The sequence below is a fragment of the Arachis hypogaea genome, chromosome 11 (assembly GCF_003086295.3).
Source record: "Arachis hypogaea cultivar Tifrunner chromosome 11, arahy.Tifrunner.gnm2.J5K5, whole genome shotgun sequence".
Classification (NCBI taxonomy): domain Eukaryota; kingdom Viridiplantae; phylum Streptophyta; class Magnoliopsida; order Fabales; family Fabaceae; genus Arachis; species Arachis hypogaea.
In genome coordinates this window covers 45,908,017-45,933,540 of record NC_092046.1, presented here as the reverse complement: position 1 = coordinate 45,933,540, position 25,524 = coordinate 45,908,017, and the positions used below count along the sequence as shown (strand labels likewise).

General features: G+C 33.3%; 2 protein-coding genes across 4 annotated transcripts; one reads left to right on the top strand and one right to left on the bottom strand.

The window, feature by feature from the left end:
* The first annotated feature begins 8,597 nt into the window (after positions 1-8,597).
* LOC112720790 (probable glycosyltransferase At5g25310) lies at positions 8,598-13,319 on the top strand. Of its 3 annotated transcripts, none has more exons than XM_025771876.3 (5): positions 8,598-8,804; positions 9,364-10,138; positions 10,216-10,346; positions 11,379-11,727; positions 12,249-13,319. In XM_025771876.3, exons 2-5 carry the CDS (start codon positions 9,701-9,703, stop codon positions 12,936-12,938), a joined length of 1,608 nt encoding a protein of 535 aa, XP_025627661.1. In that variant the 5' UTR covers positions 8,598-8,804; positions 9,364-9,700; the 3' UTR covers positions 12,939-13,319. The 3 variants fall into 3 exon arrangements, with proteins under 3 accessions (XP_025627661.1, XP_025627663.1, XP_025627662.1); XM_025771878.3 differs by having other exon boundaries at positions 8,615-8,804; positions 9,508-10,138; XM_025771877.3 differs by having other exon boundaries at positions 8,615-8,804; positions 9,426-10,138.
* A 964-nt stretch (positions 13,320-14,283) lies between these two features.
* On the bottom strand, positions 14,284-15,954 carry LOC112723871 (transcription factor MYB3). Its single transcript, XM_025775248.3, has 3 exons — positions 15,738-15,954; positions 15,455-15,584; positions 14,284-14,779 (listed from the first exon to the last, which is right to left on the bottom strand). Exons 1-3 carry the CDS (start codon positions 15,883-15,885, stop codon positions 14,467-14,469), a joined length of 591 nt encoding a protein of 196 aa, XP_025631033.1. The 5' UTR covers positions 15,886-15,954; the 3' UTR covers positions 14,284-14,466.
* Positions 15,955-25,524: the final 9,570 nt, after the last annotated feature.

Sequence of the window (25,524 nt, the reverse complement as noted above, 5' to 3'; positions counted from 1 at the left end):
TTTAATCCCAACTCATGTACACAACCTATAGTTATAAATGAATGTGAAGCACCTGAGTCATACAATACAGTTAGGGTATGGTCCTTGACAGTACACTTACCTCGGATGATGGGATCAGTTTCAGTGACATCTTCAGCTTTCATAGCAAACACCCTTCCTTGATATTGAGGTCTAGGAGGAAAATGTTCAGCCCTTTGTTAGGAAAAATCCATGGCCAGGTGTTCATACTTGTCACACTGATAACATACTCCTGTTCCCAATAGGTAGGGTCTTCCTACATGGCTCTTTTCACACCTAGTACATAGAATTCTGATGTCCTGTTGGGGGCATGTTCCTATGTCCTGTTGCTGATTATTACCACCCATGGTAAAATGAGAAGGAAAATTACCATCCTGTAGATTTCAGCGAGGAGGCTACCTTACCGCCTTGAAATTCTTCCCTTGAGAAGCAAAGTTGCGGTTAAAATTCTTCAGCAGGAAGTCCTTACGGTTTTTCCTTGGCACTGATAACTTTCTCGTGCATTCCTCAGCCAATTGGCTTTTGTTCACAAATTCTGCAAAGTTTTGGATCTCCATAAGGCCTACAGACTAAGCAATTTCTCTCTAAGTCTTCCTTCAAACTTGATAAATTTTCACTCCTCGAATTCAGTTGGTGCTTCCTGAAAGACTTTAGAGAGTTGGAACAACTCTTCGAACTTACAAGTGTACTCCACAATCGTCATGTTTTCCTATCTCAATTGCAGTAGCTCTAGTTCCTTGGCTATGCGGGAGGATGGAGGGAAAATACTTTTTATATAACTCAATCCAGAACTCCTCCCATGTAACTTTAGCATTCTCTTGGTCCAACAATCCGAGTACTCCCTGCCACCAGTGTTGTGCATCGTTTTTCAGCAGGTAGGTGGCGAACTCTACATACTGCCCCTTAGAAACTCTCTCACAGTTATCGCTCTATCTCTCGAAACTAGTCATCAGCTCGGGTAGCACTCATATTCCCATGGAATTGAGGCGGATTTACCTTCAGAAAAGAGGCTAGCGTCATTGGTTTATCATCGTAGGTACTCCATTCTCATGTCCACCGCCACTTTTGTTTTCATCTCTTGTTCCATGACTACTTCCACTTCCATTATGGCACTCGAGACGTTCAGCTACTCAGTTGGTGTAAACCACTGAGTCACGCACGATAACAGCCATAGCATTCATAGATTTAAGAATGGTCATTGCATCGGGAAAGGTCTTGTCATTCATATTAGCTCTTTGAGGGCCTCGCCTATTTGTAGCCATTAGAGTCCTATTAACACCAAATAATCAATATTAAGGTGATCAGTCTTAACATATCAAGTTAAGTGCTAATATTCCTTAAATGAATGCTCACAGACCTTATGCAGAACACATCATATAGATATTCTAATTTCATGGAATAAAATTAGAGCATGCGATGAAGCATGACCAGTCCATCCCAAGGCTCTATTAAGAACGAACTGCTCTAATACAAACTTGTAATGACCCAACTATTGACACATCATGACCAATGTCAATGGCTAGGTGTTGCTCATCGGAGGAACCTTCGGGGCTCTGAACTCAAAACAATAATATTACATACATATGAGTCTTTAGCGTTATATCAGAGTTAATCGAACGTTTGTAAGTTATAACCATAAACTGTCTCAATAATCCGGGTGAAAAACATAAATCATATAATGCAGAAAGGTAATAAAACATCATGATACATCATTACACATACTAAAAGAGATACATCCATCAAGTATCATCAAAAGACATGTACAACGTCATAAGAAAACAGAGTTACTACATGTTAGAGTATACACATACACACACACAACACATCTCCGACTCTAACCCACACAAGGGTTTCCTAGACTAGAACTCAGACTATTACAAAGACATAGATTCTAACCCTAAAAAAGACTATCAAAAGTGAGGAAAAATACTACTAAGAAAAGAAGGTCACAATACGATGAAATGTCTATCCAAAATACCCAAAGATATCGACTCAAAGATGATTGCCAGGGGATCCTCCTGGTACTCTTCCTACCCTCCCAGAATCTAAACCGTTAGAAGCTAAGTCCACCTCTAACTAGTCCACCTAAGAAGATATCTCCTCAGAAGGCTCAACCTCCAACAAACTAGAAGACGCATCTTGAACTACAGCGACATGTTGTTCCTAAGGATTGTCAAGCATATGGCCATGCTGAAGCATCAGAATCATCTCAAACTTGGCCATATCCTCATCCCACTATGGTATGACTTGCTTCGCTAAACCAAAAACAGACAAAGAGAAATTCAAACACAAGCATAGGTAGTATAACAGTAACCAAATACGATAAATGCAAATGTGCAAACAACATGATGCATGCTTATTCCTAGTATAGCCCATGAACTCATGCGTCAGTTGTCTACCTACAACCCGACGTTACCCGGAACTTCGTCTGAATATGGTTTCTCAACTCAGTCAGTCATGCATATCATAATAATAATAATAATATGTTGCTAACTGATAAAATGCGCGCCTAAAAGAGAAACAACCTTTTGGTGGGCGTCCCCACATAACATCTTTACCCGACCAGTATGTTTTTTCTGGTAGAGTTTCTCTATCCAGATAGTACGATTTCTGTGGTAAGGTTTCTCTTCTCGTCCAATACTTTTTTTAACTAGGGGCATAATAAATTTTGGGACTAGCTCTTATTTCTGCTTATTCTCTATTTCTCTATTCCTCTTGCTACTTCTTGCCTTCTCTTACTCAAAAGAGTATTAACATCCAATTTTCTTTCCTATCTTAATAATAGCGAATGATATCTGAAATGTGTAAACTTTATGTCCACACGACCGCCTCGAAACAATGTTCAAAAAATTAAGAATCATAAGTTTTTGTCATTACATCTCTAGTTACATAGGAAAAACCGTGGGTATCCTTGTTGGCCTTGCGACGCTGCACCTTGTTCATTGCAAGGTTGATATACGTTGCGACACATCTCTGTACTAGCTATATTTCTAATGAAGGTAATCTAGGGACTCTAAATTTTATTTTGGCTTTAGTCCTACTGCATTTGGATTAAAACAGAATTTTATAAAAAAATTTTAAGTTATTGCCTTAGTATAGGAAGAACCAGAGAAGACAGCAGGTAGCAACAATTTTTAGAAAATTACTAAAAATTAATTTTTAATCCAATGCCTCTCAAATTTGGTTTGGTTTAACAAGACTCGTCTATGTTTCATTTAGTTTTAGATTCAATATGATATCATTTTAAATGTAGAAGTTGTGCAGAGTTGAAAATCATTTTGTTTTAAGTGGTTCTAGTTTAATAAACCAGTGAGTTCATCCCCTTTCAACTTGCATAACTTATTCTCCAAAATATGAATTGTCATGAAATTTTGACTGACCATTCTAGACATCCCAAAATTTCATTTTTCATAAGTTGCAAATCAAAATTCGTCCAGAATTGAGTGATATGCAGATTAAACATTTTTGTTCTAAAACCTGAAAGACTGATTTTCTACATAAAAGGGCTATGAATTTTTTAGGAAATAAAATAGAGTTATCAAAATTTTATAAAAAGTTAATTTCACTTAAATTGAAGGTCTAGAATGTTAGCAATAATTCAATAAAGTGACTGTCTTTTCTACATTAAGTTCTACAGAATCTAATTTTAGTTCTCTTATAAGATTTTGGTCCATTAAGCTCTTAACCTCTTTTTAAACATGACCTACAATTCTTTTAGTTGTTGACACTTCTTATATTTGTTCTTTAGCCCCAAGAGCTTAGCTCTTTTTTACTATTCTCATTATCATCATCGTTATCATCATAGAGAGTTCGTATCATACAAGTACATCATCAAAAAGCAAAAACAACACCACAAGCATCATCGTCAATATCATTATGCATGCACATTTAGCAACACCCTTAACCATATCATCATATAATTCTATTCATGAAGCCTTAACTACACTTAGCCCTTATTCATTGTTGACAACTCTCCATGAAATCTTTTCATAGCTCTCTTTCGGCCAAGAAGTCCTAGACACCATCAAAAACAGATTTTTTTATTAACAATGCCATCATGGTTGAAACATGATCACAACAAAAGAGAAAAGCCTCACCCTCTTGAGCTTGGATTTTTGATTAGTTTGGGATATTGGAAGAGATGTTAGTAGTGGATTAAGCTAGAAGAAAAGAAAACAAAGTGAGATACCAAGAAAGGTTCATATGACCGAAGTAGAGAAGAAAGATGGTGATTGTGTTCCTCATTTACTTGCTGATTTTGAAGCACCAAGGAGGAGATGATGAGAGAATGAACTCAGTTCTCAGCTCTTGAGTCCTAAAAGATGATGTTGTGGGGTCTGATTTTTTCTTTTTAATGAAGAAAACTTGATGAAAAGATAGAAGAACTCACTCTCCTTCTCACCCACACTCTCTTGACTCTTTCTCCCTCTCTTCCTTCTATCACTCTCTCAAAAACCTCTCCCTCACTCTCTTGCTTCTCTCTTGTGTTTGAATTAAACTAAGCTAACACTTTGAAGATTTATATGAAGATTGAATGGAGGAGGGTGAGCAATGTTGCTTTTTATTAAGGAAAGGTACACTTGTTAGTTTGCATATTCATCCATGTAATATTACATTAAGGACTACACTAACTTAATCACACACTTTGGTTACTTTTGGGGAGGGAGTTCGTTCAGAGAGAAAGAGAGAGAGAGAGAGAGAGAGAGAGAGTGGTTTAGTTGAGAATAGAAAGAAAGAGTGATTAAAATGTATGATCATGAATTAACTCTATAGATTAATATATCTAGGGGTCTCTTTACTTAATTCTCATGTGATGAATAAAAGATGTCGTGATTAATTAAGACAAATAGCCAAACTTGTGGTGGAGATTAATCCGTAAGAAAATAATTAACCATAATGGTAATGTTTAATTATCGGTTCTCGTCGTTGGAATCTAAAATAAAAAAAATTTCACTATCATGGTGAATAATATCATCACATAACTTTTCGGCTCTAAAACATATCTAACATTTATATATACATTTTTGTTCATTATATCATGACAAATCGCACCTTAAAAATTTTTCAAATTCTTATTGCAGAATTTCTGAAATCACGGCACAGAAAAACAAGTTCTTACAATTTGAGAATCACTTGGTGGCCTCACTTTATTGTTTTAAATTTTATAGTAAAAGTATTAGTAAATACTAACTAATTAAAATTAATTTTTTATATTTATTCTCTTAAAAATACAAACACTCCTTGTATAAATAAGAGTAAATTACTATTTTTATCCACGAAAGTTCAAAATGTTGACAAATCTACCCAAGTAAGTTACTATTTTTATCCACGAAAGTTCAAAATGTTGACAAATCTACCCAAAAAAAACAAGAATATGACTTTCTACTCATGAAAGATGGTCTTCTGCTGACAAAATTACTCGAATCTTAAAACATCATTTAAATTTCCTAAATTCCTAACTTTAAATTCAAATTTTACTCTCCAACACCACCACTCCAATCTCAAACCCTACCAACTACAACCATCGTCACCGTCGTCACCACCACCATGCCACCATCATCGCCACCTCCTTCTCTTTACCACAACTATTAAACTATTTCATCTTCCTCCAATCACTGCCAACAAGCCCATTCTTTTTTTCATCTAGGAATAAATCACAAATTTCTTTTGCTTCATTTGGGAGAAAATTGTAAATTCCTCTTCAACAACTTTGTGAATGCTCTGATACTGCAGCCTACCTAGTTTTCCTTACCACGATAACAACCGTTACTGAAATCTCATCATAAAAAAAATAACAAATAGAAATGGTGAGAGAGAGAGAGAAATATATTAAGGTAGAGGGAAGAGAGGAAGGCTACGACTGAGGGAACCACAACCATTACTGCCACTGTTAAAAGATTCGAAAAAGAGAAAGACTAAACAAGAAAAGAGGGAGAGAAAGAAATAAGGCGCGATTGTGAGGAGTAAGGATGGAGATGACGGAGAGAGCCACTACTATCGCTATTGAGACAGAGACAGAAAATGCTATGTAGTAAAAAGAGAAAACACAGAGGGGAGGAGCTGTTGCTGGAAGTGAGATGAGCCACTGCCATGCCACCATTTGAATGTTGCTGCTTTTATTTTTGTTTTCTTTTCTCTTTGCTTTGGTTTTTCAAGCGAAGTTTTAGAAAATTTTTTAGTTTTGAAATCTGGAGATAATGAAACCAAAGAGAATTTTGAGGAGTTAAATTTTCTGTCATGGTGATGATGGATTTAGAAAGAGAAATGTTGGTTCTAGAAATTTTGGAACTGTGTAAGTATGAGTTATTGGGAGTGGTGGAAGTGTAGTGGCGGTGGCGACTGTGGTAATGACAGTGACAGTGACGATGACAATGATGGTAGTTAGGAATGAGATTTGGATGATGATAAAGAATTGGAAATTTGGGAGGTGGTGGTGAAGGATTAGAGGTGGGTTAGGATAGGTAAAGAGAGCAATTTAAGAATTCTAAATAATTTTTTAGGATTTGGATAGTTTTGTCAACAAAAATTTATTTTTTTATGGGTATAAAGTCAATTTTGTTTATTTGTAGATAAATTGATCAATATTTTGTTTCCTCTATAAATAATCTCAAACTCAATGTGGTTTGGACCAAAATTCAAACTTTGATTTTAAGAAGAAAATAAATACGTCCTTGATTTTTTAATTTGAAGACACATAAGTTGCTAACTAATTAAAAATATAAAAACGTCCTTCATATTTTAAAATAGAAGATATTTAAGTCCATCTGTCCAAAATATATAAGGACATATAGGTTCCTTAAATGGATTTAGATATCTCATTTTTTAAAAAGTGAAAGATGTTTTGTATTTTTAATTAATCGATGACTTATTTGTCTTCGAGATAAAGGGTCAATTTGGATTGACTTTTGAAAAAAGTACTTAATTTTTTCATCCTTTTAAAAAATTTTTTTAACAGACAAAAATTATTTTACATTTAGATAGGCTTTTTAAAATGAATTTTCAAATATTAAAAACGTCTTTTGCTTCTATTTTTTTTAAAGCAAGATATTGTTAGCTTTTAGAAAAAGCAAATAATTTGCTTTTTTAAATTAAAAAAACTTATTTTACAAGACGTATCCAAATAGGTTTTAAATTGTAGGGGTCAACGCGGATCAGATATGGCCAAAATCTCGATCCGATTGACAATAAAATCATCAGATCGGATTGGATCGAATCCAACATAATATTCGCAATTTTTAAGTTTGGATCCGCAGATTGGATCGGATCTCGGATATATCTGCAAAACATATAAATATTTTAAAAAGCTTATTTTTATTGAAAAATCAATAAAATTTCTTTTTTTTTCACTCTTTTAAACATGTTTATTCTTAAAATATTATTTAATATACTTTTTTTAAATAATAAAAATCAAGTAATACAATATATAATAATTATTAGTTGAAATAAAATATAAAAAATATTTATTTATTTATTTATTTTTGCGGATCCGTTGATATGCAAAATGGATATACAGATACGTACATAAAATTCGTAATCCGATCTTATTAGTGTGCGGATCGGATCCTTTGAGGATTGGATTGATATTCGCAATTTTTGGATCGGATTCGATCTATACTATTTTTTAGAGAAAATTTCACTCTCCTTCCCTCTGTTTGTAAAATATACATTCACCTCCCTTATAATTTTTAAAAATCCTCATCTTTAATTTATTTTAAATTTTTTGTGTTAGCTAATGTTAACTTTATCCATTTTTCAAGAAAAAATAAATTATTTTTTACAAAAATACCTTTTAGCAAAAATTTTATTTGTTTGTCATTAAATTTTGCTTATCAAAATATTCTTTAATAAATTATTTTTTATTGATTAAATTGTATTTTTACCAAAATATTTTTTTTAAAAATTAATAATTAAATTATTTTGTTTTAAGATATCTTTCAATAATTTTTTAATTATTAAATTATGATTTTACCAAAATTTTTGTTAACAATTATTTTTATATTTTACTATTAATTTTTCGATATCAATATATATTATTTTAACATTAAATAAAAAAATCTTAGTAAGATTATTTTTCCAATATCAATATATATTAATCGTTATACATATATATTAACAATGGTAAGATTTTTTTATTCAATATTAAAATAATATATATTGATATTAAAAATAATTATTAACAAAATTTTTTGTAAAATTACAATTAAATAATTAAAAAATTATTAAATACTATCTTAAAAAAAGAATTTAATTATTAAATTTTTTAAAAATATTTTAGTAAAAATATAATTTAATCAATAAAAAAAATTTATTAAAGAATATTTTGATAAGAAAAATTCAATGACAAAAAAATAAAATTTTTATTAAAGGGTATTTTTGTAACAAACAATTTATTTTTTTTTTAAAAATGGATAAAGTTAATACAAAAAATTTAAAATAAATTAAAAATAAAATTTTTTAAAAATTATAAGAGAAAAAAATGTATATTTTATAAATAAAAAAATTGTTATTTTAGCATCTATAAAACAAAAAAAAGTAAAATTTTCTATATTTTTTTTATGAAAGGTATTTTTTTAACCCAAAAAAGCTAATTCAAACTGGCACAAAAAATTATAAGCATATTTGGAAAAAGGAAAAAGAAGAAGAAGTTGTTCATATTGCTGTGCTGTTCTGAGTTTGGCAATTGGCGCCGTGAGAGAGAGCAACAGCTCGTGCCCGGTCTGAAACTGAGGTGGCACCTTACCTCTCTTCGTTTCCTGCCTCAGATTCAGATCCACCGTTTCAACCAGGTACCCTCATTAAGCTTCAATTCCTCATAATCATGGTTAATTAATAATATCAAATATAATTTTCCTTTAATTTAGTTTGATTTAGGCTTATTTTTCTTTTGCGCTACATGGTTCTGTATTCAGATTCAGATGATTCTGCTTTTTGCAGTGTGCATGGCTTAGGGAAAATATATAAGTTCATGAATCAGCTTCTGAGAAATATTTCTTAAGCTTAGAGGAACTTGTTTCAATTTTTAGCGAATTTTTCTTTTCCCTTCCCTTCACGTGTAGTAGATTTATAGGTATCAAACTATCAATTATATTATAATCATATATCATAATGCCTGTTTTGGAATTGGATCATGATAGCATGTGATATATCATATAAGTAGCCAAGTTAATGTATGACAGCATAGTTAGTATATAGCGATATGGTGTTAGAGATGAACTTGTCAACAATATAACAAGCAACGGTGAAACTTGTCAGTGTTAATGTAATCTTGCTAGTACATAGTAGTTGAATTTTCACCCTGTTGTAGTTTTTGATGGTTACATGGTTATTGTTTGAATCTTTGTGCAGATTATTATCTGTGGACTGGATTGCACTTAATAAGTTGGATATTATTCTTTCTCATATTGCAGTCTCTCTTTTTATTTTTTCTCCCCCGAAATAGTTCAGTTTTGAGGTCGGGAAATTTGAAGACTTTGCTTGAAATAAATGTAGGATTTTGGCTGGGTCAAGCTCCAGTGTCTTTGTGTTGGTGCAGTTATGCACCCACAGACGAACTGAGGTATCCGAATTGTCCTGGTGCCATTTAGGATTACAGAGATGTATGAAATGGCATGCTTAGCTTTTATGCTCCGTAGCATTTGTTTGGATATTTGAATGGTTCGGTTCTGATATCTTGTATAATGAGATGAAAAGGGCCCTCCGGCAATCTGCCTTTATCCTGATGAGGGAGTTATCATGGTGTTTCTTTGGCCACAAAATCGACTGGCGAAGATTGTTTCTTCTGGCGGCTGTTTTGACTGTATCTAGTATTTTGTTTCAGATTCTTGTACATAGGTATTTACTAAATGATCAGTCTCCTTATGAAAATGATTCATCACACCTATCTTTGAATAGCAGCACCACCAAAGAGGCAATACTTCAGCAGGTTCGCCTCAGCCTTCCTTACTCTGTTATTTTACTTAATTCGTCAAATGAAGTAGTACAATCAGTCTCATTTGAGTCAGAGAGAGCAGAAACCCGCCTGAATAGTTCAATCTCTAAGAGTAAAAGGGAGGAAAAGCTTGCTGATGCAACAAAAAATACAAGATTTTCACCACCTCTTGGTGTTCCTTCTTATAAGCAGGTAGAAATTGGTGAGACCTTGATCCTACCACCTTTTCTATAAAGTCACCAATAATTTGATGCATATATATTTCTCAGAGACACATACAATTGTCGCCACCTCATGAGGCCCTTGTGTATGCAAAGAAAGAGATTGATAATGCCCCTTTGGTTAATGAAGATCCTGATCTCTATGCTTCTTTATTTAGGAACATTTCTGTTTTCAAAAGGTACCTTGAATTTATTTGTTTTTATTTTTGGGCGCATACATATTCATCTTGCAAGAAGGATTGGTTTGTTGTTAATACTTATTAATATTCATGATACTGAATTGAAGCATTTTATTTTATACTTTCCTTTAGGAGTAAAACTGTGAAAGAGTTCACATTTGTTGGTCACATGCATAAATGTGTCAAGTTTTGCATAATAAGCTTCTATCACTGCACATTGATTTCCTTATGTCAAACCTTTTGAGAATATATTCCACTTGTGACCAATCCCCCTGTTTCTATGCCGTGTAAGCCTCTTTATTATGCTCTTTAAAACTCCTTAACATTCAAGCAAACCAGAAAACAAGGTATAGACTCATCAAAGAATCTGAAGAATAAAGAACCAGTGCTTCCATTATCACTTGGTCTACTACCTTTCCAAAGAACCACTCTGCCTAAATTTAGACTTACAGTTCTAAATAAAATGAAAAGATATCATTCAGAAAAAAAAAAAGGGAAGTTTAATATTTTGTGTCAGTCACATTATTGACTGTGATCAACCTGTTTATCCATTAAACATTCAAATTTGACTATCGGGAATTTAAATATATCTTTTAATGTAGCTGTAAATTGTTGGACCCAGTTACTCCATTGTTTTTCTATAGTCATCCTCACTAAGCTTTCCAGTTTTTAAGGAATGAATATTGGCAATTGAATGATGTGATCTAGGTCTTTATATCTATTTTATTGTCATCATCATAACATGATAGAGTTTCAAGATTTTTTGAGCTATCTGTGTATTTCATTAAACTCTGATGCCATCATACACATTCAGCTACATTGTTTTAGTACCCCATAAATAAGTTTTTCATCTTCCTCAATGCTTTTAGTTCATAATTACCAATTTTGAACATTTCTCAGTATGAATATGATGCAAAACTTTGTTATTGGTTGCTGTTTATGTTTTTGGATTATGCTGCACCTTGGATATATGAAGAGAATTCTCTGTTATGTTAAAAACCATCTTGAATCAGTATTGTGCCTCAATTTTAGGAGCTATGAACTGATGGAAACGATACTCAAAGTTTATATATATCGGGATGGAGCAAGGCCCATTTTTCATACACCTTTCCTTAAGGGAATCTATGCTTCTGAAGGATGGTTTATGAAGTTAATGGAGGGAAATAAGCAATTTGTCACCAAGGATCCTGAGAAGGCTCACTTATTTTATCTTCCATACAGTGCACGCCAAATGGAATTAGCACTCTATGTGCCTGGGTCACATAACTTGAAACCATTATCGCTCTTTCTTAGGGACTATGTGAACAAGATTGCTGCAAAGTATCCTTTCTGGAACCGCACACTTGGGTCGGACCATTTTCTTGTTGCTTGCCATGATTGGGTATGGACCATGTATCTTGTTTCTGTAGAATTAGTTGATTCTGATAATGTGTCAAAAATTGACCCTCTTATAAGCATAAGCCCTTAAAATGTACAGAATTTGAAGGCTTACTTTGCTTTACCTTCTCCTGAAATTCAGCTTTTATATACTAGAATAAGTGTGGCAAGATTGATCATTTGTTAATCATAAAAGCTATAATATCTTGTCAAGAGTGAGCTCTTCATATGAAGTTTGATTTTTTTGGTGGAGGCAACTGAATGGTTTTATACACCTAAGAATTTGATTTTCCTAAGATTGACAATACTTAGTGAGTATCACAACTTTTTAATTATATTTTTTCTGCATCTGCATGTTTTAGATCAATTATTTGAAAGAATAAAAATAATTGTTTTAGCATAAATAGTATGGAAATGTTATGAGAGATTAGCAAAATATACAGTGTCCTTGTTTAATTTGCACCTCAAAAGTATGATCAATTGCATTTATGCATAGAATTCATCATCATTTTCTCATCTTTGTAGGGTCCATACACAGTGACTGGCCATGAGGAATTAGCCAGAAACACTATCAAAGCTTTATGTAATGCTGATCCGTCCGAAGGAGTGTTCCTAGCAGGAAGAGACGTTTCACTACCAGAAACCACCATAAGGGCACCAAGAAGACCTCTTAGACATCTTGGGGGAAATAGAGTATCGCTACGTCCAATCCTTGCCTTCTTTGCTGGAAGCATGCATGGTAGAGTGCGTCCCACGCTTCTTAAGTATTGGGGTGGTGGAAATGATGCAGACATGAAAATCTACAAGCGTTTACCTTTGAAAGTTTCCCAACGGATGACATATATCCAACACATGAAATCGAGTAAATATTGTATATGTCCGATGGGGTTTGAAGTCAACAGCCCTAGAATCGTCGAAGCCATATATTACGAGTGTGTTCCCGTGATCATAGCAGATAACTTTGTTCTTCCTTTTAGTGAAGTTCTGGACTGGAGTGCTTTTTCCTTGGTCGTGGCTGAGAAAGATATTCCCAAGCTGAAGGAAATTCTATTATCCATTCCTATGAGAAAATATATTACAATGCAAAATAATGTGAAGATGGTACAGAAGCATTTCCTTTGGAACGCAAGGCCAATAAGATATGACTTGTTTCACATGATCTTGCATTCAATATGGTACAACAAGCTGAACCAGATTCAAAGTTCACAGATGTAAAAATCGTTTTTGGTATCTATTTATATTGAATTTGAATGCCTGAGTTCTGTTTCGGTGAGATTCTGGATGGAATGAAAAGTATTCTTGATGGATTGGCATCATGCATAAGAATTTTGATTGTTATTATCTGGAGATGATGTCTGGAGAATGGTTATCATCTTTGGAATGAGTTGTGGCCTTTATTTCCAAGCCCATTAACCGTGAACTATATTGTTTATTTTGTACAAAAACTGAGGGAGATTTTTTTGTTTTTTTTCCTAGTTACTTTATCTTGATTTAGATTTCAATGTATAATATTAGTTCTTAATTTCTTAAAAACGAAACACAAAAGGAGGAAAGGAGGGGTTGAAATGGATATTGTTTTCTATAGATTCGAATCTATTTGTCGTCTTCCCTATTTACACCCATTGTCACACTATTCGAATCAGCAAAAATTGATAGGAAATCTTATTTTTAATGGCAAATTGAACGAAGGATTTTTTTGTTGCCATCTTAAAAGGTCACTGAATCATTCTAGCAGCCTCATGGGACGAAATGCAGTTATTTTTACAACCACAAAACTTGCCTATTAACATTTACATTAGTCTAATCTATAATACTCCCAAATTTATGGATGGGAAAAGGATTTTATGTGGGAATAGAATGGATGTGGAAGGAAAAGGTTTGGAAAAATGAATTGAAAGATTGGGAATGATATAAAGTTAGAATTTGAGAGTGTTAGATTAGGTTAGAGAATGTAATTTAGGAATTTTTGATAGTATTTTAAAGTGTGTAGTTTTATCTATCGAAACCTATCTTTCATAGTTACAAGTTAGTTTTAATATTTTTATTAATAGATTTGTCAGCGTCATAATATTTTACAATCAATTTTGTACTTTAGTCTTCATTTTCAAAATAATTTCTTCACCGATGGTGATCAAATGGATAAAGATCATTGCCAAAAATAGTGTCACAAGAAAAAAAATAATTACAATGCAAAAAACTTTTGAAAAAGAAAAATAACATTGCACAAGAAATTAGATAAAAAAATTGTTATGTTGATGTTGTTGGTATTAGTGTTGATATTAATTGAAGTAGAAGAGATGACTATGGTTATATAATAGAAGTAGCAGAGTTGGAAGTTATAATGATCAGAATAATGAAAAAGGTAATAATAGTAGTAATGGTTGTTGATCTTATTAATGAAAAGAATTTTGTGGAATTTAAAATCTCATAGATTATAAATAAACTTCTCATGAAATTAATTTTCGTTATTATTTGATAGATTTTTACAAATGATTCGTATGGTTTCAAAATAATAATTTTAAGAATCAAAATATCCCTTTTTTCTAGAAGTTGCATTGTCTTTAACGAGAATAGACGAGTTCATATTAGTCTTTATTTTCAAATATCAACAAACATTGGCTAATGTAGCAATTTTATTGCATACAAGACCAATCATTAATTCTTACACATTTCGTTTCTACCAGCTGAAATTCAAAATAATTTATTTCAATTTCATGTCATTTCTTTTTTCATTTTTGTATTCTCATGACTCGTCAAATTCTAAGTACTTGTTTGCCCAATCAAAACCAAAGGATCCTTCAGTAGAGAAATCAAAAAATTCGTTCACATCGAAGTTAATATCTAAATTTTCGTCACTCCCATTATTAGTGGCTCTATTATGCTCTAACATTATTTTACTGTCCTCCATATTATTGAGTGTGGCACCACTTTCTTTTGCTGTTGAAGTTGATGGTTCTCCTGCATTGGGATTTACTTTTTTGCACAAATGAGAATTCCAGTGGTTCTTTATTTCATTATCTGTTCGCCCTGGAAGCCTCCCAGCTATCAGAGACCATCTACACACACAAAGGAGAAGTAGTAGACTGTAAAAAACTTTTCATGAATTCAGAAAATTTTACTAGAAGAGGTTACATTAAAATCTTAGTTTAAAGTTAGAAATAAAATGAGTGTTAGATATTTGGATTTATGACATGCGCAAAAAAGAAAAAAGGAGAAGACCTTCAACATCAATTGTAAAGTATGCTTATTGAAGTATTCTTATCTTTTTTTTTTGAATAAAGATGTGTGTTTTATTTAACGAGCGAGTTTGAAATTTTTTTTTTGTCTAAATATAGAGTACCGTGAACGTGAATAGTAATTTCAATACTTTTAGTGCTTTTACTTTTAGTGTTTTTTTAACATTTTTAGTAAAAATTCCAGCATTTTTTTTTAAGTTTTAGTGACAATTTCAATTTTTTTTTATATATTTTCTAAAAGTGTCATGTCATTTTCAATTGTTTCCTTAAATTGCAAATGATTTTTTAATTATAGTCCATAATTAGGTCAACTTTTTGTTTTGTTTTGTTTTTTTTCAAATTCAATGATTTGATAAAAGACATAGGTCTCTATAATATACAAAAGAAAAAAAATATGTATTACTCAGCACCTACATTTCCCTTTCTTTTTTTTTTTTCTTCTTTCCATATTATCTTCTAAAATTTCTTATTACAATTGTGTATATATTAACAAACCTGTTTCCTAGAAGTTTGTGAAGCCTAAGAATCAAGTCTTCTTCTTCAATTGTTATGTTTCCCCTCTTGATATTGGGTCTAAGATAGTTTAACCATCTCAGCCTGCAACTTTTTCCGCATCTTTTTAGACCTGCCAGATCATACAATAATATATAGTAATACATGTTAAGAACAATTATAGTTTTGTTTATTTTGCTTGTAAATAAAATTGAGTTGGATCCAAAACAGAACAAAACAAAACAAAACATGTCTCTAGTCTCTACTATATATATATATTGATGACCTGATTTGACTGCAAGAGTCTTCCACCTCTTTGCACCATGAATTTCAATGAACCGAGCTAGTTTATCATCTTCTTCTGGGGTCCATGCCCCTCTATTCATCATCACTGATGATATCTTAGTTGACTTTTTATTATTCTTTGGAGCCATTAGTGTGTGACGACTAAGGCTTTTCCTTTCGTGTTTTAAGAGTACAAAGGTTTAATAAATATTTGTGTTTGGTTATGACATTATATCAAAGAAGGGTTGATTGGTCACTATATATGCATATGCCTTATTTGAAGGGTCAGTGGGTTCATGCATCTACCCTTCTTCCTTCCTTAGGATGGTGAAAATAAATAAATGAGACGCCCCAACCAGTCAACTTCCATTATATATAGACTAATTCTTTGGACTTCAGTTATAAATCTTTGTCATATTTAATATTTCAGATTTTTGTTACACATCTAAATCTTATTACCATTTAAATCTAACCAAATAGGCTTAATATTAACAAAGACCACTCTCATTAAAAGAACGTGTACACAGTTTCAAAATTCCAAAAAGCGTTATTTGTTTCTTTGCGCTCTAATATAAAAAACCATTCATATTTTCTATTCAAAACTGCAACAAAAGAATTTAAAATCTCTCTCAAAATCTCTCAAAAATCTTTCAAATTCTCTATGAAAACTACTACAAAATCCAATAGTGTGTTTGAGATCATCAACAAAAAACACAGAAAAAAAACAACAAAAATTCTTCAAGGTACTGATAAAACTACTTGTTTATTATGTTCACTTTTCCTCTTCGCATTTCTCGCATTTTTTGCATTTTTCGCATTTCTATTAGTTCGGTTTAAGATTTAGTGGACTGAGTTCGTTTATTTAGTAGATCGAATTTCTTTGATTCAATTTTTTATTATTTTTCTCTGTAACTAGGGCATCTAATGAAACTGTGTTATTAGTTTATTGGTTCTGATAAATAATTTTGGTTTATTTCTTAGTTTAATTGAGGTTCATTTGGATCCAGAAATGAATTGGATGTATTTTTGTTGATGATTGAGTCTTTTTGACTACTTGTTCAAATCTGAACTAATTTTGTTTCATTTTTGTTTTAATTGAAGTTCACTTGCTGCTGATAAGTACTGACCAAATTTTTTATTCCTTAAGTAACTTTGTAAGAACCCGATTTTTGGTAAACAGGCTTTTCTTGGTATTTTAAAATTTATTTCGCCAAATTTTGAATCACAGCCCAATAAAAAATAGTGAGGCTGGCCCAATGAAAAAAAAAAAATTAAAGAAAAATTGAAAAATTAAATAGAAAAAAGTCATTAATAAGGTCAAAATTGACTTTATGAGGGAAATTAATCCCCCTAAGTCAAGTTTGACTAGTAAATAATAAATATTAGCTTACCGTTAATTTATTTTTCTCACTAGAGACTTTCTGAGCCGGGAATTCACTTTTAGTGACGGTTTTGCGTCTGCCGAAAAAAAATTCTTGTAACCGAAAACTTTGAAACCAGTGGTAAAAATAATTTCTACCTTAGTAATTGTATCCAAGATTAAGATTAGCCATCTATTCATGATTTATTTCTTTAAGAATAAATCTTAGCCTTTAATTATTTTACCACACGATAAAATTTATTTTGAACCGAATTTCTGACTAGTATTCCGCAAACGACTTCTAGAGACCCCAAATCTTCTTACTTGGCATCCAAGTAACTTGTCCCTCCTTCTCAGCCTCTGAGCCAATACTATCTCAGTCTTTTACCCCTCATTGCTATGCTTTTAACCTCGAGTAACTAACTGCGGTTAATTGCGGCTCGACATGCAAGCGCCGACCAAGCTTTCTCGTTTTCACGCCCCCTATTCATTAAATTCTAGCCCTTTACCATGAAAATTCTAGCCCCTTTTACCATCTCAAATTCAGCAAGACTTTAATTTTTTATTTAAGGAAATACTGGCCACAAAATTCACAAAACACTTTACACATTTTTACACTCTTTTGACCAAATTTTTGAGAGAATGAGAGAAAATTTTTGCACCTATTCTCTGCACCCAAGCCCATATTTCAACTCTTCTTTCATTATTTTTCATGTGTTCTTCAAGGACTCAAACCATACAAGCACAAACTCTTGTCTGTTTTCGCTAATCTTTGCATTTATATCGAAATTTCGATTAGGTAAACTCTTGTTCTTTCTCCTTTTCTTTTCTTTTTAAAAATATTAGTCATGATGAATTTTTACTGTCCTCTATTTATATAGAACTCCTCTTGAAACACCCATGGGGCACGCTTAAGGAGTTAAAGAGATTCGAGCTCAAAGTGGTTGAATTTCGACGTTTTTGCGACACTTTCGGCCAAAAACGAAACTGCACCATCACCAGCTGTGATTCTGCCCTTGTGTGCATATTTTTCAGTGTGTGAAAGGTTTAATAACTGAATTACATAAGAGGTAAGGGTTAGGATTAGTTAGAGTATGTTTGTGCTTGTTTTCGGTGTTCATATGAGCCATTTTGTGGTAATTTTGTGCTTGATTTTTAATTCTGAAAATTCAGTGATGCTTCTATATTTTGGACTGTTATTTGAGTGATATATAAAGCTTATTTACCTCTGAAAATTGTATGAAACCACTGAAATTATTTGGAGCACTTGGGGTTTAAATTTCAAGCCTTAAAAGTCACTAAAAATGGGTAAAAATGAAAAACTGCACCCCTGAAAATTCAGCCACTAAATGATCATGAAAGTCACATATATAAGGGTTAAAAAGAGGTTATAAAACTTATTTTAATCATATGGAACAAAGGCGTAAAAGTAAAAAGGGTGTTATGGTCATTTTTGGATAAAAAGAGAGTTAAAAATGTAATTTAAATGAAAAATAAACAAAATTCTAAACTTAGTATCATTAGGAGTAAAATAATAATTATATAAATTAACTGGATCAAAATTATAATTACAATAAAATTTCGGGCTTAAATAAAAGTTTTAGTAAAAATTAAAAGTAAAACGGTAAAAAGCGATCTATAATAAGTAAATAAATTAATAAAGGGTAAAATGATTTTTTAGGTCTTTAAGGGTAGATCTGACATTAAATAAAAGTATTATGGATAATTTGGTCATAAAAAATATTATGATTAATCCGGTAATATTTTGACGGTAAATCAGGTTAAATGGTAAAACTAGAGTACTTAGGAGCATATTAGTAAGTTTAGGCATAAAGTCAAAATTAAAAATTATTAATTAACTTAATAAAGGGTAAGAAGGTCTTTTAGAAAAAAATATGAGAGTAAAATAGTGAAGTAATAATACTAGTGGTGAAAGCGTACAAAAGGGTAAAATTGGAAATGTCTAAAAATACCAAGAGCAAAATAGTAAAATATGTGACAAGGCTGAGACATTTTAAGAAAGGATCGGACACAAGTTTTATTGAAAAGGAAGCGTAGATAAGTCTCTTAAAGATAAATTTTATTGAGATATGCTGCGGAAAAAGAAATGTAAACCCCAAGGTGCTTAAGGTTGTTTGGAGGCGGGTATTATCTACTGACTGCTAAAACTGTGTTTCTCCTTTGTGCGTATATTATGGCGTCAAACTTTGCGACGATTGCCTGTTGTCATGGACTGGTGGTATGCTTAACCAAATCAACACATATGCACGGACGAACGCTATTGGAAAACCATATCTAGGTTTAGTTCCTAGGTAACGTCGGGTTGCGGGTAGTCAACTGACGCATGAGCTCATGGCCTGCATAGGACCAAGCATGCATCATACTTGGTTGCTGCATTCTCTATGTTTGTGATTGCTTACTTGTACCTGTGATTGTGTTTTATCTCTTCTTCTTGTACTTTGTGCTTGTTTACTATTCTGCTATATACTTGTGCTTGTACTTGTTTGTATGACTTACCGACCTAATTACGCGAAGTCTTAGACTTAGGCTGCGGAACCCCTTAGGATTCCTGTTAGTACCCTACTGGGAATCTTAGGTTCTCACCCCTTACTTTTCCGTTCCGCAGATACAAACCGGTAAGATCTTCTTTGAATTTCCAGCCTTAGGACTAGCGAGCAGTAGTAGCATTATCGGAGGGTCAAAGCGTGTGTTTCTTCAGCTGCCAAGGATCGGTGACCAGCAGTAGTTATAATAGTAGCAGTAGTAGTAGTAGTCTTTGCCCTCGCTCTGTATAGACTTTTAGAGGGTTAGGTACTTTTGTAAGTACTTATATAAACAAGTTAGAACAGGTCCCAAACTAGAGTGACTCTTGTGAGTCGAGGCCTGTTAGTTTAAATATGGAGTCTATATATATTTTCATTAATAAGCAACGACGTAACCCGGTGTGAATTATAATGTACTAAACGAGTCTTCGGGGATTTATGTATTATATTACTTCATTTTATGTATTTTCTATGTTTCATGTATATATTATCTATTTAACTATTATCTATTTCGCTATATCTATATATCTGACACGCGATCTCGATTAGCGCTACAAGCTCATATGTATATATTTAATATAAGTTCTAGAGTCTCTAAGGAAAACCGTGAAGTAACGCCTGGCGGCAAGCATTGGTCATGACATGCTAGAAGCCGGGTCGTTACAAACTTCGGTTCATTTCTTAGTTTAATTGAGGTTCATTTGGATCCAAAAATAAAATCGATGTGTTTTTATTGATGATTGAGTCTTTTTTACTATCTGTTTAAATTTGAACTAATTTCAGTTCATTTGTACGTTAATTGAGTTTCACTTGATGCTGCTGATAAGTATTGACCAAATTTTTTATTCCTTAAGTAATTTCGATTCATTTCTTAGTATAATTGACGTTCATTTGGATCCAGAAATGAATTGGATGTATTTTTGTTGATGATTGAGTTTTTTTTATTACTTGTTCAAATCTGAACTAATTTCGGTTTATTTGTGTGTTAATTAGGTTCACTTAATGCAGTTGATAAGTACTAAACAAATTTTTTATTCGTTAAGTAATTTCGGTTCATTTCTTAGTTTAATTGAGGTTCATTTGGATCCAAAAATAAATTCGATGTGTTTTTGTTGATGATTAAGTCTTTTTGACTGCTTGTTCAGATCTGAACTAATTTTGGTTCATTTGTGAATTAACTGAGGTTCACTTGTTGTTGCTATTTTGACCAAATTTTTTATTCTTTAAATAATTTTGGTTCATTTTTAGTTTAATTGAGGTTCGTTTAATTTCATTTGGCTTCACTTTGCTGAACTTGTTCATGGTGTGCTTGTTTAGTTAGTTATAGCTCTGATTTTTGTCAGCTGTATACATTCAATGTGTTTTTGTTGATGATTGAGTCTTTTTTACTGCTTGTTCAAATCTGAACTAATTTCGATTTATTTGTGAATTAATTAAAGTTCACTTCATACTGCTATTAAGTATTGACCAATTTTTTATTCCTTAAGTAATTTCAGTTCATATCTTAGTTTATTTTGGTTCATTTCTGAGTTCATTTGGGTTTATTTCTTAGTTTATTTCGGTTTATATGAATAAATTTCTTTCAATTGTAGGAACAAGTTGATGCCTTTAGGTATGAATATGGTCCAACCATTCTCTTAGACAAGATAAATAAATTGAGAGACAAAGTTATTGAAGGATCTGAAGGCATAATAATTTCACAGCCATCCGCTGCCAAGTCCTTTTTATAGATTCTTATCTGGGGATATAAAAAGTAAATATGTTCAATCTTTTAAATTGTATGAATTTCTATTGACATTCTTGACCACTATTTTGTAAGGAATTATAAATGTTAATATATATATATATATTATCTTTTTAATTTTTTTAATTTATTTGTTGAAAATATTTGGACTGTATTAAGATCACATCAATTTGAATGAATCTAGATTTACACTGAATAGATTGAATGTATTATGAAATCTCAACAGTAGCAAATACACAAATGAACCGAAATTTAGTCACGAATGAAGCGAATTGTATTCTAATAAACATATAAACTGTTTACCACAACACAATTGCAGAAGTTAATTTGAAAAATAAAAAAGTGACTATTCAATAAAACATAACACAAATAAAAAATTAACCCTCATTTTCATTAAAGAGAAAAACATTATATGAGTAAAACATAAATGAACCGAAATTTATTTTACTAAACACTGAAACTTCTATGTAGTGCGTCATATTCTCTCTAGGATAATTCATATCCTGTGCATGATAAAGGCTGGAATTTGACTGAATCATTGATTCACCCTCTAAAAGATTCAACTGCAAAAGAAATAACTGTTGAAGAATGAACCAAAATATTATCATAACAACACCATTGTGTAATAATAAATGCACCAAAAATTGTGCATTTTATAAATTCAAAAACTGCTACCTTCTATCCAAATTCAAATTCATAAATAACACTGATTTTAGTAAAGAAGAATGAAATTATTCATTATAACTTTATTCAATTCCATTAGATTCTATTCAATTCAATATTGTTGAAGAATGAACCGTATATTATCAAAATAACACCGTTGTGTAATAACAAATGAACCGAAAATTGTGTTCATAAAAAATACTGATTTTGGCAAAGAAGAATGAAATTATTCATTATCATTTTATTCAATTGCATTAGATTCCATTCCATTCCATTCAATTCAAAATTGTTGAACAATGAAACTAGATAAAATTAAAAACGATCCAAATCTCGTCCACTTGATTCGATTTAGAAGAATAATCTAAATCGTTCTCATTCAACTGATTTAATTTGAACTTGAATCATTCATTGTTTTGGAACACACAAAACCTAAACAATTTTAATTATGCTATTCGATTTCAAAAAAAAAAAAAAAATGTAGATCGAAATCTAAAGAGAAAGAGAATAAAATTAGAGAAGAATACAACGAAATCGAAAAAGAAAATAAAAATCTGAAGAGAAAGAGACAATAATCAGACAAAAATACAAAGAAATAAAAAAGAAGGAAATGTTTACGTTGAAGAAGAAAAAAGGAGGGGTTTACGTTAAAAGCCTATTATAAATGGTACGATGCGTGATTCTATATCACTAATTGATTGGACATAATTAGTGAAATCACTTGAATGTAGGACATTATTGTTAATATTCAATTAATAAATCATGAATGTATTATACTATTATCTATGTTTAATTTTGGTTGTGCTTATTTATCTCTGTATATTTAAATAGACAAAAATATTATGTTTATACAAAAAAATTAATTATTAAATTAATCATTACATATTTATATATAAATATATATAATATTTAATTTATTTTTAATATATTTATATTTTAAATATATTCTATATCAATCACTAGTTTAATGATTAATTTTTATTGTATACACATATAAAATTAATTTGCATAAAATGCTCTGACAGTTTATCTAAACAATATCAATTCATTTAGTGCGTGAAATATGCTTTAAAAGGGGAAAAATCCAATTAATATCTTGAATATTATAATAAGGTAATAATACAAATTCCCAATTAAATAATTTTATGATCACTTAATAATATATATACAATTACTGGAGTATATTCTCTGACCGAAGCCGATGATATTAAATATACACTATCAGTTAAATGCATGTGAGGAAGATGAGAATAACGTAACCCATTCATACTATTCTTGAGCGTATTACTTGTCAACTGTTTTTCAAGATTCAAGGTCTTAAAATCATGTGATTCATGATGATCAAATGATCCTCTATGTTCTTATTAATTGATTTCGTCCACATTTGCGGTAATGGGAAATCGTACGCCCTAATTAATAATTGACACGAAATTCAACGATTTTTGAATGAGCTGTTCACTGTGAGTGCTGATGAACAATCGATTCTTAAGCACTGGATTTTGAGTTGGTGGTTGGTTTCGGTGGGGAAGTTAACATTTGGTTGTTCACTCAAAACTTGTGTTAAATGCCGAAACCTTTTGTCAAAAATCCAAAGCTCTGGAGTTTTTAATGCTTTATGTAAGGAGAAAGAAATTGAACAAGGAAGAATTAATCAATTAGAATTTAGAAAAAAAAAAGAGAAGAATAAAAAGAAATAATTTTATTAATGAAATTAAAAAAAATATAAATCATTCAATTTATACTTATTGATTTCTATGCTTTTTTAATGAAAAATTTTATATTGGACTATTAGACTCATTTTTGTTACGGCCTGGCCCAAATTCACGCGGGTCAACCCGACCCGAGTTCCCTCCGGCCCAGCAACACGCCCTCCACCCGACCCGGACATGCGTCCCGTACGGCTTGCACACAGCTGTGGGACAGCGTCCTTGAGGGTATGGGCCTATCCACTTGAGGGGCCCACTACTGACATGTATATAAGGGGGAGACTGGCTCTCCCCCCGAGGTAAGTCACATACTCTATCACCCTTTCCACATGCACACCTTACTGACAAGAGCGTCGGAGTGTCTTTGCAGGTGGCACCCTCCTCTCACGCGAAGTGCTCGGGACCTCGCGCACCGCTGACCGGCAGTCCACGACTTGACGAGCCCCTACCATCATCCCGGATCACAACCCAAATCGTTCATCAACCGACTTACCGAACATTGGCGCCGTCTGTGGGGACTCGTCCATGGACTTCGTGCTAGTCGAAACGGAGGCAAGTCGCGAGGCCGTACCCGGAGGCGATGCCGCCGGGACGGGAAACCGACAACATCCGAGATCCCCCCGAGGGACGCAACCCAGGCGCACGAGAGACGCCCCTTCGGGGGGACTGGCGACAACCACGCCAGAATAATGCAAGAACTACGCCACAGAATGCAGGACTTAGAGCGCAGGCTAGCAGAAAGAGAGCGCGACCAACGCTCCCCAGAGCGGAGCCCTACCCGTTCCCGTTCAAGGAGCCGCCCGAGGCACACGCCCAGCCCCGAATACGAGTCGGAGAGCACTGGGGGGCGAGCACGCCCCAGAAGAAGGAGTCGGGACCCCATCATCTACGCCCGACACGAAAGGCGGCGTGCGTCAAACAGGGGCGACGAGGAGGCGCGCCGTGAGAACGACGAGTCGAGAAGAACTGCCCGAGGACCCGTCATAATAGGAGCGACTCCTTTCCACCGTTCCGTACTCGAGGTCCGACTATCGAAACACTTTGACAAGCCGACAGACATGAAGTATGACGGAACGCAAGACCCCCTGGAACACTTGACGGCCTTTGAGGCCAGAATGAACCTAGAAGGAGTGGGAGACGAGGTCAGATGTCGCGCTTTCCCGGTCACTTTAGCGGGCCCGGCAATACGGTGGTTCAACAACCTCCCGCAAGGCTCGGTGACCCAATTCTCCGACATCAGCCACGCCTTCTTGGCTCAGTTCACGACTAGGATTGTCAAAGCCAAACACCCAATAAATTTGCTAGGGGTGACACAGAGACCCGGAGAGCCGACCAGGAAGTACTTGGACCGTTTTAATGACGAGTGCTTGGAAATTGACGGTCTGACGGACTCGGTGGCAAGTTTGTGCTTAACGAACGGGCTCTCGAATGAGGACTTCAGGAAACACCTCACCACAAAGCCCGTCTGGACAATGCAAGAGATCCAGTGCGTGGCCAAAGAATACATCAATGACGAGGAAGTCAGCCGGGTTGTGGCTGCCAATAAACGGCAGCCCGCCTACAACCAAGCCCGACACTTTGAAGCCAGAGAAAGACCAAAGGAACACGCCAGGGACGGCGGTCCGAGTAAACCACCCAAACCGTTCCCCCGAGTTGGGAAGTTCACCAACTACACCCCCCTCACGGCATCGATCACTGAAGTTTACCAACAGATAGCAGAAAAAGGGATACTGTCGAAGCCCCGACCACTGAAAGACAGGACGGGAGGAAACAAG